This window comes from Drosophila mojavensis, unplaced genomic scaffold (assembly GCF_018153725.1).
Source record: "Drosophila mojavensis isolate 15081-1352.22 unplaced genomic scaffold, ASM1815372v1 contig_231, whole genome shotgun sequence".
NCBI lineage: Eukaryota > Metazoa > Arthropoda > Insecta > Diptera > Drosophilidae > Drosophila > Drosophila mojavensis.
In genome coordinates this window covers 9,341,667-9,357,527 of record NW_025318772.1, presented here as the reverse complement: position 1 = coordinate 9,357,527, position 15,861 = coordinate 9,341,667, and the positions used below count along the sequence as shown (strand labels likewise).

General features: G+C 41.2%; 2 protein-coding genes across 4 annotated transcripts; one reads left to right on the top strand and one right to left on the bottom strand.

Annotated features, from left to right (window-relative positions):
* The first annotated feature begins 949 nt into the window (after positions 1-949).
* Positions 950-14,530, top strand: LOC6575429 (protein abrupt). 3 transcript variants are annotated; one of them, XM_015167988.3, is made up of 3 exons: positions 950-1,736; positions 9,865-10,812; positions 13,516-14,530. In XM_015167988.3, exons 1-3 carry the CDS (start codon positions 1,532-1,534, stop codon positions 14,157-14,159), a joined length of 1,797 nt encoding a protein of 598 aa, XP_015023474.1. In that variant the 5' UTR covers positions 950-1,531; the 3' UTR covers positions 14,160-14,530. The 3 variants fall into 3 exon arrangements, with proteins under 3 accessions (XP_015023474.1, XP_002001438.1, XP_032589744.1); XM_002001402.4 differs by lacking the exon at positions 13,516-14,530 and adding an exon at positions 11,716-13,164; XM_032733853.2 differs by lacking the exon at positions 13,516-14,530 and adding an exon at positions 10,974-11,550 and having other exon boundaries at positions 952-1,736.
* Positions 14,357-15,827, bottom strand: LOC6575427 (26S proteasome non-ATPase regulatory subunit 6). Its single transcript, XM_002001400.4, has one exon. The coding sequence runs from the start codon at positions 15,727-15,729 to the stop codon at positions 14,560-14,562; it is 1,170 nt and encodes a 389-aa protein (XP_002001436.1). The 5' UTR covers positions 15,730-15,827; the 3' UTR covers positions 14,357-14,559.
* Between the last annotated feature and the right edge of the window lie 34 nt (positions 15,828-15,861).

Here is a 15,861-nt window from a genome sequence, read left to right as displayed (position 1 = left end):
TTTTAGGACTAATCCTCTTCAAGTGCTCTATTTGTAACTCCCCCTGCACCCAATGAAGAAATGCCGGAATTATTGTTTGCAACTATTGGAAAATCCGGTAATGTCGTGGTTCGCTGCTTTGCTGGCGCTGGGGGCACCGTTGGCAAATCAACTGATTTACGATTACCTAAAGAAAAATGAGGATAAATAAAGAAATCGAATTCATCCTTAGAAATATGAAAATTTATAGACAAACTCACTACAACAACCACCCATTTTGCTAGAGGGATTACCAAAGATCACCTGTAACCGCAGTGGTTGAACGTTTTTAAAGCACTAAATTAGAGAAATCAACCGGTGACCAATTGGCATTGGTATCTATGAACGTATGAATGTATATACATATATAATTAACGTGCAAGCCATCTACGGTTTTCTGATAAGAAGCTTTTTGTTTTTGTTAAAAATACTAAGTGGGTTATACACGGCAACGTTATCTGCTGAGTCGCTCGCATTTGCCACCTAGAAACATTTTTTGGCTCTACGATTTCAGGGCGCTAGCCAAGTCGACCTCAACCAACATATGTCGCTGAATTTACAAATTTTAGATAAGCTCTTATCAATCAGCAATGTTGGCGGTTTATAATTTTATAGTCCTCGTCCGTAAATTTATCGAAAGTCGATCAAATAAATCGTGTAATTGCCAAATATATTTACGAGGGTACGATAATTAAGAAACTATATTCAATAAATAATATCAAAAGCTAGTTTATTTTTATTTATTTTATATTAATAGTTAGTTTATTCAATACAAACATAATTGCGTATATGAGATATATATTTTTGCTTATTTTTTTTTTTACAATTTGAAATGGAACAAGTCCGCTAAGTTTTTTTTCGATTTTACAACACTACCATGGCAACAGCTGTTTTGCTTGTGCGCATGTTCTTTGCTTTCGCTCTCGCTCACTCGTCTCTCTATCGCATCGAAACGTAAACAGCGTCCGCTGCCATTTCACGCTTTTCTGATAAAAATGTTTTAAATCAAAAAGTGTTAATTAAAACCGAAATCAAAGTCAATGTGGCTGTTGTCGCAGACGGTTCGTGTTCGTGCGCGTGAACCTCAATAATAAACAAATCGCTTGCAGCATCTGTTCAAAAATAAAATAGCACTCGCATCTTCTGAGTTTTGCTTGCGACGGCAGTTGGCGCTCGTGAGCGTGCTTTTGCACTCATACATACGTGCATATATAGATATATTTTTGTGTTTATGTTCTATCTGACATTCTGTGGCATCTCAGTTGTGAATGTCAACCACAAAGTGAACGAGCCAACAAATCACGGCCCAAAGCAAATAAACAAGAATCATTAAAAAAAAGAAAAGAAAAACAGACTCTTGCTCCCGCTCGCGATTTCTCTGCATTTTAACAAAATAATTGCAGCAAATAATACAATTAACATATTAATAATTATATTTATACATATATACACCAGTATACACATATAAATATATAATAACACTTGCTAGCTGGCTGGCTGGCGGGCGAGCGCCATGGATGATGAGTTTAAGCTTTGCTGGAAGAACTTCCAGGACAATATTGCCAGCGGCTTCCAGAATCTGTACGACCGCGGCGATCTAGTGGACGTCACGTTGGCCTGCGATGGAAAGCTGCTGCAGGCGCACAAAATTGTCCTGGCCATATGCAGTCCATACTTCCAAGAGATATTCACGACCAATCCCTGCCAACATCCAATCAGTAAGTAAACTAAGCCAATCCCCTCTCTCAGACTCTTCCACTCCGTTTCTCAGCTAATCATGCATTGCTCACGTTCTCTTCGCAAGTTGCTGTTGTTTCTGTTTTTGCGATGCTCCGCTCCGATTTGTCTAGCTGTTGTTTGCCGAAAATGTTCACGCGGCGGCTCTTAAGCTGTGGAATGTACAGTAGATGCTCCGCTGAACCGGAATCCGACTCAGTTACTCGCGTGACTCCAATCAGATAGGTTTCGTTAAAGATAAGCTCTTTTTTTGGACCAGACTCTTAGGCATCTAAATAAGGATTTGCTCTAGAATTGCAGGCTCTAAAGATTTCCTGTTGTATTATCTCATAGCCAAAAGGCCTTTAAAGCTGTTTAGCAAGTATATCCTATTTCCACAATAATAAATTATAATAACAATTCCAATTAACATACCTCTAACAAAATCCTATTAGCATCTTATATGTAATTCATGCGTAGAATCATTCAAAAGACCAAAACCATCAGAAGCATGTTTCAATACCACGACTAGGATTGGTTTAAGTCTGGACATTGTTCGCTCTAACTTGCATTTACTGTACTTGTATTACGTGTTATCGACAGTGTGGAAATTTTATCGCCGTCCACCTGTCAGTTTATCTAAGCGCGCCCGTCAATTGTCAAATGCCAGCCCAAGCAGTGCTCGTCGATATAAATCAACTTTATAATAAATTCGATGTCACATTTGGGAGTTAACAACGAACCAAACTGTGCTATATATATATATGTATGTATATATATCTGTTACTCATATATGTATTTGTACGTGTATATGTTCCTATGCTTGCTTCACTATTTGGCTTCAGTGATAAATCAAAAATCAAATAGCCACTGATGATAATCTTTCATGGTTAGCTGTCGCCACGTTGTCTCTCTCTGCACCTAGCTCATAGTTTCCACTGCTCCACATCCAAGTCCATATTCATACAGTTCCAAAATTATATGTCCATTCCTACACATTCCCATTTCATATACGAAACCACATCTACATCAGTATCCACATTCTATATCAGCATCTTTTTTGTTTCCACTCCTAATTTGCATTCCACATCAGATCTTCAGTCCCATCCACTTTCAGTCTTACCATCCACACCCCCATTGACAGCAGTCCCAGATCCTAGATCCCTCAACACCCATATTCCCAGCCCTTCTCATACCCATTCCACATCCCACATTTCACATTCACTCACCTCACTGAGTGCATACCGCATTCATGTTCCACATCCACATTGGCAGCTGTCGCCATATTGTCTCTAGATTCTCGTTGTCTCTTCGTGCTACCCACTCCTTCACATCCACACTGATATTCACCCCAGCCCTTGTAATGCATATGCACATGCACCACACGCTGCTCGTGCTCCGCTCTTGATAAGGCAGCCCGTTCGTCCACTTGAAGTTGGGTACGTTGCTGACCTCATCAAATGTAGATCCAATGCTTAACTCACTTCAACCTAGATATTGATGCATGGACTGTGGAATTGTTCATATGGATATCATATCGCTAGCCCGTCCAACCAATGGCTGGGTTTGGGCTTTGGAGGTTCGGGGTTGGGGTTGGGGTTGGGCTTGGGGTCTGCCTGACTCGTTCGCTTGTTCTACACGCCTGCTGCACGGTGGCTTTATCAGATCAAGCGGCAATAAACAACAATATTTTATCTTTCAAGTAGCTGTAGAAATATGCTACCTAACTATAATAATAACAACAACAGCACACCTACAACAGCTAGTTGGAAATTACGCACTCTGAGATACCCTAGAAATTTTATTTTGTATAAGGTCAATGGCACGTATTCAAAATTTGAATCGATAATTTTGTCGAATTGATGTATTCAACTCTTGCAAGCACTTTCCTATTAATGTAATTCCTAGATGTTAATATAATCGAAGATATCGATTATCGATTACAATTTTAAAAATAAATAATACATGTGAATAGTATACTAAATCTAACCTAAAGAAGCGAAACTTTAGTAATATAAGAAAATAAATCAATAATTACAATCGATATTTATCGATATATTTAGAAAGAAATAGAGAGTAGTTGTCTTTCTAAGCGTACCCATTAGAATAGGAAGCTAGAGAATGGAACACCACCAGAAGTATTATTATTATTTTCAAAGATAAAGAATATTAATATAGGCTATAAATAATGCTATGGGCTACAAATTATTATAAATAAACCAAGTCATAATACAACAACAACAGCAACAACAATGAGCAAAAGGTGCTAACAAGCCAAATGATTTGCTTGCTGTTGCTGTTGTCGGTTGTTGGTTGTTGTTGTTGTTGTTGGTTGTCGTTGTTGGCTGTTGCTCCTGCGTGTTACACTTAAATAACAACAACAACAACTTGTACAACAACAACAAGTCAAACATTTTATCTTTTTATCGCGCCCAACAATCATTTATTGCCCAACGAGCAACTGGTTGCCCGCTCCCTGGCTGCCCCCAACCTCCTCCCTCCCTCCCTTTGCTCGACTGCCACTTCTAACGGCACTTCTGTCCGTCTATGCTAGAGATGCACGCGTGTCATGTTGTCCAGCGTGACACGAGAGCGCTTGCATTGCATATGTGGAGCAACTAACGAGTTTTGCCTCTGTTTAGACTGGATGATAGACGACTAGGGAAATTAATATGTTATCTAACGAATAGTCATAGTAAAGTAGATATCCTGGAAATAAACTCTAACCAAGCGAGATGTTCGACTATATAGCTTGCACAAAGCCAATATACTCCCTTTCCCTGCAACTGAACGAGCATTAGAAATATAAAGAGGAGAAGTGTGGACACGCTTCCGTCTCTAGTTGAGGCACTTGAAGACTTTTTCGAGATATTGATTAGGGTTGCTCTGACGCTCGAGTTGGTAACCAAAGCGATATGAATTGCTATATTGATATAACCGTGGTTGTTGTTGCAGTTCCAGTTGTTGTAGCTGCCTTGTTGCCGATCGATATATACAAAATACTTAAGTAGTAGACATAGGTATATATGGACATCTGTATACACTCGTATATATGCCCATTCATGCAACCAGGCACTTCTAACATGATATCTACGCCATTTTGTTGGCCTCGTACACAACGGTAATCCTCGTATATTATCTTCTTCTTTCTCTTCCTCTGCTCTCTATTTTGTTTCGATTTCGTTAAAGTTTTATTATTGGCATAAACAGCATTAAGTATCAGCTTGAGTTTTTATCAGCCCTGGGCTGGCCGGTATATACGCCTGGTACTCTGCTTTTGGTATCATTTGAAATCGTAAAATAAGATTTTTGACTTATGGCTAGTTGGTCAGATAAGAGAGACGCAGAGACGCCTACTGTGGGGTATGCGTGCTCAATGGCCACTTAATAAGCCCAAAACAAGTCTCTCTACCTCGGCTTGTCGACTAGCAAATACCCTCAAATATATGCCCAAAATTTGAAATGGAATGGGATGAATGATGATAGAATGGAAATTTTAAGAACTTTTAATACTTAGAATACTTGAATATTTAGGATGTAATTTCTTTCGATTTCATGACAGCTATAGAAATGATTCAATATCGTATTGAATTGTGATTGATCAACTTGATTTAAACTCGGTCGATACAAGCTTGTCAAGTATTTCAATCGCATCTAATTTCTCTCTCCCAAAGTAATACACAGCCGAACCCATATGCCCAGTTTGAGCAAATTTCAATAGGCTGAGGGTATAGGAGTAAGTAAACTTAAACCAATTACAGACGCTAGTCGATAGCTATAGTGTTTCCTCTTCAAGTGCTCCAGCGATCGTAGCTGCGGCTTTTGCTGATATTAGCTGCAATAAATGTAGATAATATAATATCGACCGAATGAACTTGTCGTAAATATCAAACTCAAATTTTTATTTTTATTGCCATCAATACTAGCCCAGTAACCAGTGAGCAGAAAGCAGTAACCAGTAGCAGGGGCGGCGTATACAGGAAGCCGTTTATTCCTAATGGGGGTAGTAAAAAAACCTTTATTTATAGTTAGCAAAAGATAGTTCAGAAACATATAAAAAAAAAAGAGTTTCCTTCACGAAACTCCCTTCTTAATTACATCCTCTTTTGGGTCGATAAATCTAGTTACACTTCTGGAAACTCCATACAACTCTTATTATTTGATGGTAAAGTGTATAACTTCAATATGAATTCCATATCGAATTCATTATTTACGATATAAAAGAGTATTTAGTCTCCATTTATGATAATATTTATTACATATATTGTTCCATATATAAATTTGTTATCTTACCTTCAATATATAATCCCCCAAATGTAATTCCCCATCTATGTGGCATACTTCCCATAGTACGCCTCTGCGTCCGGTTTGTGTCAGTCACGGCGCATTGCTGACGTATGCGAACCAGGAGCACATTTTATAGGTGTATCATATAACTAATATCAGACTTTGGCTTTGAGGCATTTGAAAAAATTGTGTGGCTTTTTTATGGACCTCTTCTGTTGACCAAACAATATTTTGAATTTATGAGTCAAAAGTCGGTAGCAGAAATAAATAGATTTAGATTTAGATTTACTTATCGGTAAGTTAATTCCTTGGGCTGATTTCCAAATACTTTGATAATGCTTATCCAAAATATGGCAAGGCAACAGCTATATAATCCAGGGTGAAGAAATTAACTTAAGCTATGAGCTCTATAAGCGGAATAATTTCAGGAAGTATTAGTTGAGGAAAAAACTTTTATTCTCTAAACGTATCAAGGATTCTGTATTTTCTTAAAAAATGGTCTATATATAATTCTTCAAGAAGTCCTTATCTGACTAGGGTTTACCGGGGTTGATATAAAAATACCAAAGGTTTGGTTGTGATAGAAGACAACGAAATGACCGGAAATTAATATTAAATAATAATTATAAATCATATGTCTCTAGAGATTACGAAGAAAAAGCAAGCAAAAATGACATATTCATAAAGTGAGAGGAATATAATATGCTGAAAAGACTATAGTATATACTAAATATAATTATGTGCCTTTATGATCTAATAGAATTAGATCATTCTCTTAAATCCGGTCTTCGGTTAAAATTATTCACATAATTTAAGACTTACTTATATGCATAAGTAATCTGTATGGTGTCCATACTGAAGTCTGGCTATCCGAGCACATGCTGCCCCAATACAGAAAATCCTAATTGGATTCTGTTAAGACTCATACAATAAATTTATTTATTAAATTTATTTGGATATCCAGATATCCCTAGTGGAATACAAGCCCAAGCACAGTCAAACACATTTTCAGTAAAAATATCCTAGTTGGGATACGTGTTATGTGGAGATCGTGATCAGGCGCTCGTCGCAGCCCCTAATCAGATTCTACTATTTATATGGCTAGCAGCTACACTATGAATGTCCGACTAATATGGCGTTAACTGATAACATGTATATTATTAATGTTTGTGCGCTGACAGCCCACTCCAATTCCAATTCCAATAGCAATTCCAATTCGAAATAGAGAAGGCCCGTGGAAAAAGAACGAAACGAAATCAATTGTCGTTCTGATTCGATAAACATTTATCATAATCATAAAATAAAAGTGCTTTTTCGTATATTGAGTCGATCGACTGCAATCTCATTGGTCGCTCGCCGAAAGTGGGCGTGTGCTCGAGACAATGGGTGGTAACAGAACTACTTCACGTGGCTATACAAGTAGAATACATACAGTTGTATACACTTACATATATATCGTACTCTCAGTCCTGCGCATTCGTGTAGCTGCTGCGGCGACGGCTTCGCTTGGATGATCTGCCGTATAGCTATGCGATATCAGCAGAGATCAACTTGGGTTCAGTTTCATAAAACAGAAATGACAACGACATCTCTCTCTCTATACATATACATGCATACATATGTACACACATACATACACACATATGCAGCATACACAATTGACGATCGTTGATCGTGCCCGAATTGTCACTTGCTTTTTGGGTTGCTTCGATCTCGCTGCTTATCAACAGCATACTTACTCTATGCGTATTTATCACATTTTCCGTGAACTTTAGACAAAGTTTATCTACAGATTTGTTCGCGCTATACAAATATCAATAACATATTTCAAAATGTGTGTGTGTGTGTGACTCGATCATGCTGACTGTGTAAAGATCGCTTTGTATGACAGTCTGTATAGTCATATAAATATAATAAAAATATATTTGCTTTGTAGCATCAGATATTGTAGAGATCACTAGCAGATAGCTCAATCACTCACAGATCAATGATCGGTCGATTGATACGATTACTTATAAACTATATTGAGAGTGCTCATCAGGTGTGCTCGACTAACAGATATCCCCTGGTATCCTTCCGCTCCATGAAATGTATCTTTCATTCGCAAAAGAGATTGACTTGTGCAGAAAGATCGATCGATTTAATTAGTTATCCTTGACAATATTATGCTTGTTCCCAATAGCTGCTGCCGCGATAGCCAATACACCCCTTCAATCCATTTTAGGGCACATGAACCTGTTGGAATCTAAGTTTATATTTGATTAGTTGCACTTTCCGAGCGTATCGAACTAAGGATCAGCCGTCAAGCTCATGCATAACTATATATAGCATATGTAGCAACTAGTTCGATCGATTGAGGGTTATTATCTCCACTTATATATATAAATTGCTCGGATTTTGATCTTCGCGTTGCTTACAAACACGGACGTGGCGACGCACAGATACGAATAGCAGATAGCAATGGAATGGGATGGGATGGGATGGGATAGATGACGGCTCGGCTTGCCATAGCCGACACGAGATTAAGCAACAGATCAACAAATGACAGACCAAGTATATACGTATATATAGAAATTGTTATTGAGAACAAGAGATAATATTGTGTTTTATTTTTTATTTATTTAACTAGATGTTGCTAGCAGCTCAACCTAAGTGATTCGACTAGCTCTGTGCTGCGATTGCGGCGCCAAAGATAATTAGACAATGATAATAATAAGACACTGCCAATTAGATGACATACAAGAGTGAAGACTCTGCTGAGCTGAGATTAAGTTAATGATTAGTTAGGTATGAGAATTTTTAGCATATTGTTTTATATTCCCTGACATATTGAATACTATGGCTTGATACAAAGGCTAAAGACTTTTATAGATTAATTATATACTATCTCTTGTCGTCGTCTTTTAAAAGTGTTAAGATCTTGGAGTTTTACACCAGGATTGTGACTAATTGCGGTTACAGCTAATGACAGTTGATTGTAAAATTTGAAACGAATCTTTAATATATTTCATAGTATAGTTGAGCGCTTAAAGCCAGTACTCAGACTCTTAGTCAGCGTTCAACAAATATGATATAAATTTTTCAAATTTGATTTGGCATATTTTATGCTGAACCGTAGGTCAAATCTCGTATGTAGACCACTGTGCCGCCTCAGCAGAAGCAGTAACGAATCTCAAAAAAATATTGAAATATTCGAACCGTTTCATCAGACAGCGGCGATAATATGAGATGCTATTTATTTACTTAGTTATTGCTGCGTTTCCTCTTCATCATGCTGTTGTTGCTCGACTGTTGTTGAGTGTGTATGTGTGTGTGTTTTTTTTATTTTGTTATATATTTTATATTTAAGTTTTTCAGTATTCTTATCGTAGCTGTTTATAGCTGTGTGTTTTTTTTTTATGTATTGATTTAGTATTTAAACGCTTCGATGATAACATCTCCACTATGAATGTGACCTCCTTTCAAGCTGAGCATGCTTTTTATTCCTACCCAGAGACGCACACACACTCACTACTTGCATATATAGAGCGTAATATATATAATTAGAAAAAATTCCAATGCCAAAATATAAAACTCGACTTGTCGCTTCGACTCCTGTGCAATCTGGACTAGGGCTGATGATTTAGCTTAATTTTTAGGTTCAATTATAACAATAAGTCGCAGGCAAAAAGAGGCGTGGCATACAGCAAAGGTACTAGAGTGCTTCTGACATGAACTCAAATGAATTGCTGTCCTATTTTATATATACTTTTTATGTCTTGTGGAATATTTCCAGTACCTCACTGCGTCGACGTCTTCAATTTCTCTGTCTCACTCTTTCTCTCTCTCCCTCCTTCATTGCAGTCATACTCAAAGATGTGAGCTTCAATATTATGTGCGAGCTGTTGGAGTTCATGTACCAAGGCGTTGTTAATGTCAAGCACACGGAACTGCAATCGTTTATGAAAATTGGCCAACTGCTGCAGATCAAGGGGCTGGCGACCAATTCGAACAGTCCGCCCGGCTCCAATGTGTCCGAGAAGTCGACTGGGCAGGCGACAAATGCCGCCGCTGGCGCCGGCGATGAGCCCAGCAGCAGCCAGAGCAACAATAGCAGCAGCAACAACAACAGCAACAGCAACAACAACAATAGCAGCAGCAAGTCCGATACAGAGCAGAATGAGCCAAAGAGCAACTCGCGCACACCCACAGCCTCGCCGAGCACCTGTCGAACGGATGGAAATCACATGTTGTACATGCAAAACAAGAGATCAGCGGCCGCCGACTTCAGCAGCGACTCGCTGTCGATCTATTCGCGCAAGCGGCGATCTCTGGATGGCATTGATAATACGGACAGCGGGAGCATGGAGCACGCATTGAATGCAGAGGAGTTCTTTATGCCACCCATACCTCACATCTCGATGGTGGAGCCGCGCTACGATCTGGGCAGCCTGAAGCGCGAGGGTGAGGGTCATCACAGCAGCGTTGGCAGCGCTGCCGGCACGAGCAGCAGCTCGGCATCCTCTTCGACAGCGATGGGCTCGCTGCGCAATCCGTTTGCGCAGGCCTTCAATCTGGACTACAATAACTTCTACAAGGCAACGGGCAACAGTGGCTCGGCTAGCAACAGTTCCAGCAATTTGCCAGGCAGCAGCAGCAACAACAGCAGCAGCAACAACAACAACGGAGGCAACAACAACAACAACAGCAGCAGTGGCCTGGGCATTGGGCCAGCCACCGAATATCCCAATGAGCTGTATATGCCCAGCGACTACTCCAAGAACTTTGCCAATCACATGGACATACCGTCAAGTAGGTGAACCCAGCTTCAATCAAAACATTCATGTGTATATAAACATCATTTCTGTTGCATGTTTAATTCGCTCAGACTATGAGTTTCCATACGCTTGGCTCACATATTTGAACATCATATCATCAAAATATTCCATGTTTTGTAATTTACTAATCCACAGGGATGGAAACCGATGGACTCGATGTTGCGAATATCTTTTATTTTTAATGTAGATTTTGCAAGTTGTGTTCCAAATACTTTTGTGCTTTTCAAATTTCACTCTTCGTTGGAGATGTCCTTTATTGATTTTCTTCTATCGATGAATTACGTATAATTTCAAATTACACGCGATAATTCGATAGAGTTAGAGATGGCTTTGGCGAATTTTCGCTTCGTGTAAAAAATAATTGCTTTAATATCTCACGCAACGCGTATTCGATATTCGTAGGAGATAGAAATAGTGAATCCTCATTTGATATACTGGAATAATTGGAAGTTGATGAACATCAAAAATGAATGCTGCGCGCGTAATTTGAAAAGAAATTTGAATTTGAAACAAGGGCCTTGACATACGCAGGTGGTTTCCATCTCTAGCCTAACCACAGATTTGCTGACTGAATTGATTTGATATGCTTTTGCCCATTACCTAATCTCCCATAAATGAAAAATAACAAATCAAAATTGTACATAACATTTGTTTAAGCTTTAAGTATGTTTTAATTTAAATATATTTGTATATGCTTTTGCCCACTTCCAAACCTACCGAATCCGAAATGTTAGCCTCTCTCTTTCTCTCTCACTCCTCTTGTACATAACATTCGTAAAGCATTTGTTTGTTTTTGGAAAGATTTGCCCCCCAACTAATCTCTGCCAAAATTGTACGTATACTTAATATTTATTGCGAATGCTGCACTCCGGATCAGATGGGAGCAACATGGTCATGTTGTCCACCACATCGCTGCTGCACGGCAATTGCGTGTTCAACCGCAACAACACCGTCGCCACACAGCAGGGCATGAAGACCTATTGGCTGTGCAAGTCCTATCGAATCAGCATGTGCCGAGCGCGCTGCATCACACATCTGGGCAGGATCATATCCGCGACGGGCGTGCACAATCATATGCCGCACATGCGAGGCGGCAGCGCTGGCAACAACAACAACTCCAGCAGCAGCAATGCAAACAACAACAGTAGCAGCAGCGGCAATAATTTAGTCACTGTCACGCCCAACCCTAATCCTGGGCAGGTCAGCTACGATGTCACGCCCACAACTAGTGTCCTAGAAATGAATCATCATGGCCCAGTCGGACGATTAAGCAGTAATCCGTATGCCAGTCAGACCACTCCAACAGCAGCTGTAGCCGCCCTTCCCATTGGGCCGCATCATCATCACCACCACCATCCCCATCCCCATCATCATCATCAACAGCAGCAGCAACAGCAACAGCAACAACAACAGCAGCAGCAACATCATCAGCTGACGCAGGCATTGCCCAATCTTCTGGTGCAGCATCACAGCATGGATCAGCATGGCATGTCAGCAGGTCCGCCGCCTCCGCCTCCACCTCAGCCGCCAGCACCTCCACCGCCAACAGCCACAGCGGCCGCAGCAGCAGCCGCTGCCGCCGCCGCCGCAGCATCACACAGCGTCATCCAGAACATGATGCACAACAATCCGAATCTGATGCACTTGCCACAGCACTCACAGCATTCACCACACTTGGAGCTGGGAGCAGCTGGCTCCACGCTGTTGCCTCTGGCCGACCAGAGTCCACAGTCGAATCGGAGCAATCACTCCGCCTCCATGCATGCCAACGAATCGCCGCTGGGCATGAAGAGCCCGCCGCCTACTGCCAGCCAAATGGATGCAGCCGAGCAGCAGCAGCAGCAGCAACAGCAACAGCAGCAACGGCAGCATGTGGATATCAATGCCAGTGCAGATGGCTCGGCGGAGAGTGCTCAGGTCATCGACTCCATAACGATATCGCCGGGCAGTGGACATAACTTCAAGATCGAGAACATCTAAAGGAATTAGCTCATAAGTTGATGATAATTTATTGCGGCTAGAAGCCGCTTAGTTAGTCTGTCTAGATGAAATTCATTGATTTAATTTTCGATTATTTGTATGTATGTATATATATACGATTTACATATGTATGTATGTACCGAATGTAAAATGCAAAAATGAAACATATTCTGACAATGTCGAACCCTTTTCGTCGGACTTAATGCAATTCGGATGAGATCTAATCTTAACTAATCTGATTTGGTCTAATCTAATTGATGAGTTGATAATTTGTGGACAAAGGCACGTTTTCTCATTGTCTAAGCTGAGAGTTGAACCTAATAAATAGATTGACTGCCTGCCTTAACTCTATGGCAGCTATACTGGCTGTCAATATGGATGATGCTCATATCTGAAGGTCGGCTGAAGTAACTGTTAGTTAAATTTTGAAATATATGAATTGTAGTTAATAGATCTTGCTTCAAGTTTGCTTAGACAAATGAGATAATCGTGCCTTAAGATAGCTTTAAGCAATCAGGTAAGTCCTAACTCATGGTAATTGCATGAGACTTTAATAATGGGGCTCATTTGTGAATGTCCAGTCATCAATCAGTCATCCAATCACACACACTCACACCCACCCACACACACACACACACACAGAGACAACGCACACACACATATACTTTCAATGCTGGCTATCTTGTGTATATTGTAGTCGCACCTGGCGAGCATTGGTTCCAAGGCAAGCTCGAGTTCATGCTGAGCCAGCGTGGCAAACCGCTCCTGGTCCACGACGGGCACACGTTCGGCATTCAGTACGTGCGCAAGGATAAGAAATATTGGCAGTGTAATTTATCGCGCAAGTTCAATTGCAAGGCTCGGGTGACGACGACGGACACCGGCGAGATAATCGTGACGAACAACGAGCATTGCCACACGGAGATACGCCAGCACTTGCGCAAGGACTATCAGCGGAACAAGGTCATGATGAATGCCCTGATCAATTTGAGCACGAATCGTTTGGCCGAGATGCGGCGCCACAATTTGGCCGGATTGGGTGCGTTACCAGCGATGGGCATGGTATCGGGTGCGCCAATCATTGATGAGGTCGTGCAGAATCTGCACGATCTGGCCAAGGCATCGGCCGAGGCGAGCCAGCAGCAGCAACATCAACGGGCCAATGAGGCACTTAAGTATGAGAACGATGAACCGCTAGACTGTGGCATTCGCAATGCTTCTGCCTTGGAGAATATGGCGCGTAGTTTTATGAGCAGCAACAATCAAAGCCCAAATAAGGACACTGATCTAACCAAAGAGCATGATTGGCCGTGCAAGAATGAGGGTGCTGATGTGCATTGAGAGCGCACGTTTCAAATTGTTAGAGAGCGCGAACGCAACGTTGCATTTTCGATGCCGATAACAGCGGCGAAATTTTTCGATAGGCAAGCGCCACCTGGCGCATTTAGATGTTAATTTAAAGGAAAACAAACAAATTAAGTACAAACGGAAAGCAGCAATAATACTCAAATAAATAAAAAAGAAAGACGATACCAAAATGAATTCCAAAGAATTTAGTTAATAAACTACATTTGATTAGCGAATTTAAGAAAAAATATACATTTCTGTTAACTGCAGCAAGACATACATGAAGTAGTATCGTTTTATGTTATATTAGTTTTACATTGTAATAACTTGAATTTTTAATAAAATTTTAAAATTTTTAAAATTTTCTTGGGTGTGTATGAGTATGATTATGAACTTATATATTAATCACACGGCTCAGCTTCTGTATGCGATTCAACAGAAGATCACCCTGTTTGATGGTTGCCTGATACTGCCAATTCTTGTTATCTGGTCGATTGGTCTCCACAATGCCGCCCACGCGATCAACCTTGGCGTGCAGGCGTCCAGCGGCAATGAATCGGGCCAGCTCCTGATCGATGTAGTCGACAGTGACGCCAAAAGCCTCGGCCATATATTGAAGCGTTAACGAACGATAAGACTCCAGCAGTTGTGTGTATCCCAAGATGCGCATCTCTCGCACGTAATAACGGTAGTGGGGATGCACGAGATAATCGGCGCGCAGTTGCTTCTCCACCTGAGCTAGATTCACATAGAACTGTTCGTACTGGCAGTTGAAGAGGGAGAACAGGAACTGCTTCACATCGGGCAGGCCGTGCAGCACCTCCTGGATTTCGGAGCCCTTCACTACCTTCTCGCGCAGCTCGTTGCGTGGCAGTGCAATCATGGCTACGTAAACAGTGTAGCGGACGAAGGTCGGGTAGTCCATGAGCTCGTATGAGGTGAAGGTGCTGACAGTGTCCAGGAAGAAGGTGGCCGCTGCCTTGAAGTCGCGCACAGCAACCGAATAAATTCCCTGATATACCTTCAAGCGATTACGGCGATCCCAGTCGCCACCCTCCTCAATCAGATACTTGGCCTTGTCGATGTTGCGTGTGATTAGGTCGTGATCCAGATAGAACAGACCCAGACGAATCAGATGGAAGACAATGTCCAGGCGGTGGCCTAAGGACACGGTCTTCTCGTACGTCTTGCGGAAGGCTGTCTCAGCGGCTGCCTTGTCGCCGATACGGCACAGGTATTCCGACTTCTTCAGATTGGCTTCGCGTACCTCCATCTCGCCTAGATTCTTCTCGGCATCATCAATGGCAGCGTCCAGCTGTTCAATTGCAATACGGTTCTGTTCGCGCATACGTGCCAGCATATCCTTGTCCACAGTCCAATTTAACTCTGTGCAGATGTGCTCATACCATGGGGCCATATTATCGGCTCGAATAGCATCGAGCAGCTTGGTCTTGAGTGCTGCATCTTGTTTGTGTTCGGAGAGCGTGAGAAGGAACTTTGTTTGTGCCAACTCCAGGTTGGGGTTCTTCTCCAGGCCTTGCTCCTCAAGGTTTTCAGTCGGCATTTTGTTTTCTTAGACGCCTCGATTAAATTAAACAAGGAAATAATTTCCAACTCAAGATGAACTATGTTTTTGTCAAAGCCGCAGAGTCATGTACGAACTAAAGTTGGCTGCGCTGTTTTCAACAGTGCTGCA

Bases quoted from the DNA above. Each gene is read 5' to 3' on its own strand.
- LOC6575429 (XM_002001402.4), top strand. From the start codon at position 1,532: ATGGATGATGAGTTTAAGCTTTGCTGGAAGAACTTCCAGGACAATATT. The intron at 1,737-9,864 runs GTAAGTAAACTA...CCTTCATTGCAG, and splicing joins TCCCTGCCAACATCCAATCA to TCATACTCAAAGATGTGAGC. The intron at 10,813-11,715 runs GTAGGTGAACCC...ACTCCGGATCAG, and splicing joins TCACATGGACATACCGTCAA to ATGGGAGCAACATGGTCATG.
- LOC6575427 (XM_002001400.4), bottom strand. From the start codon at position 15,729: ATGCCGACTGAAAACCTTGAGGAGCAAGGCCTGGAGAAGAACCCCAAC.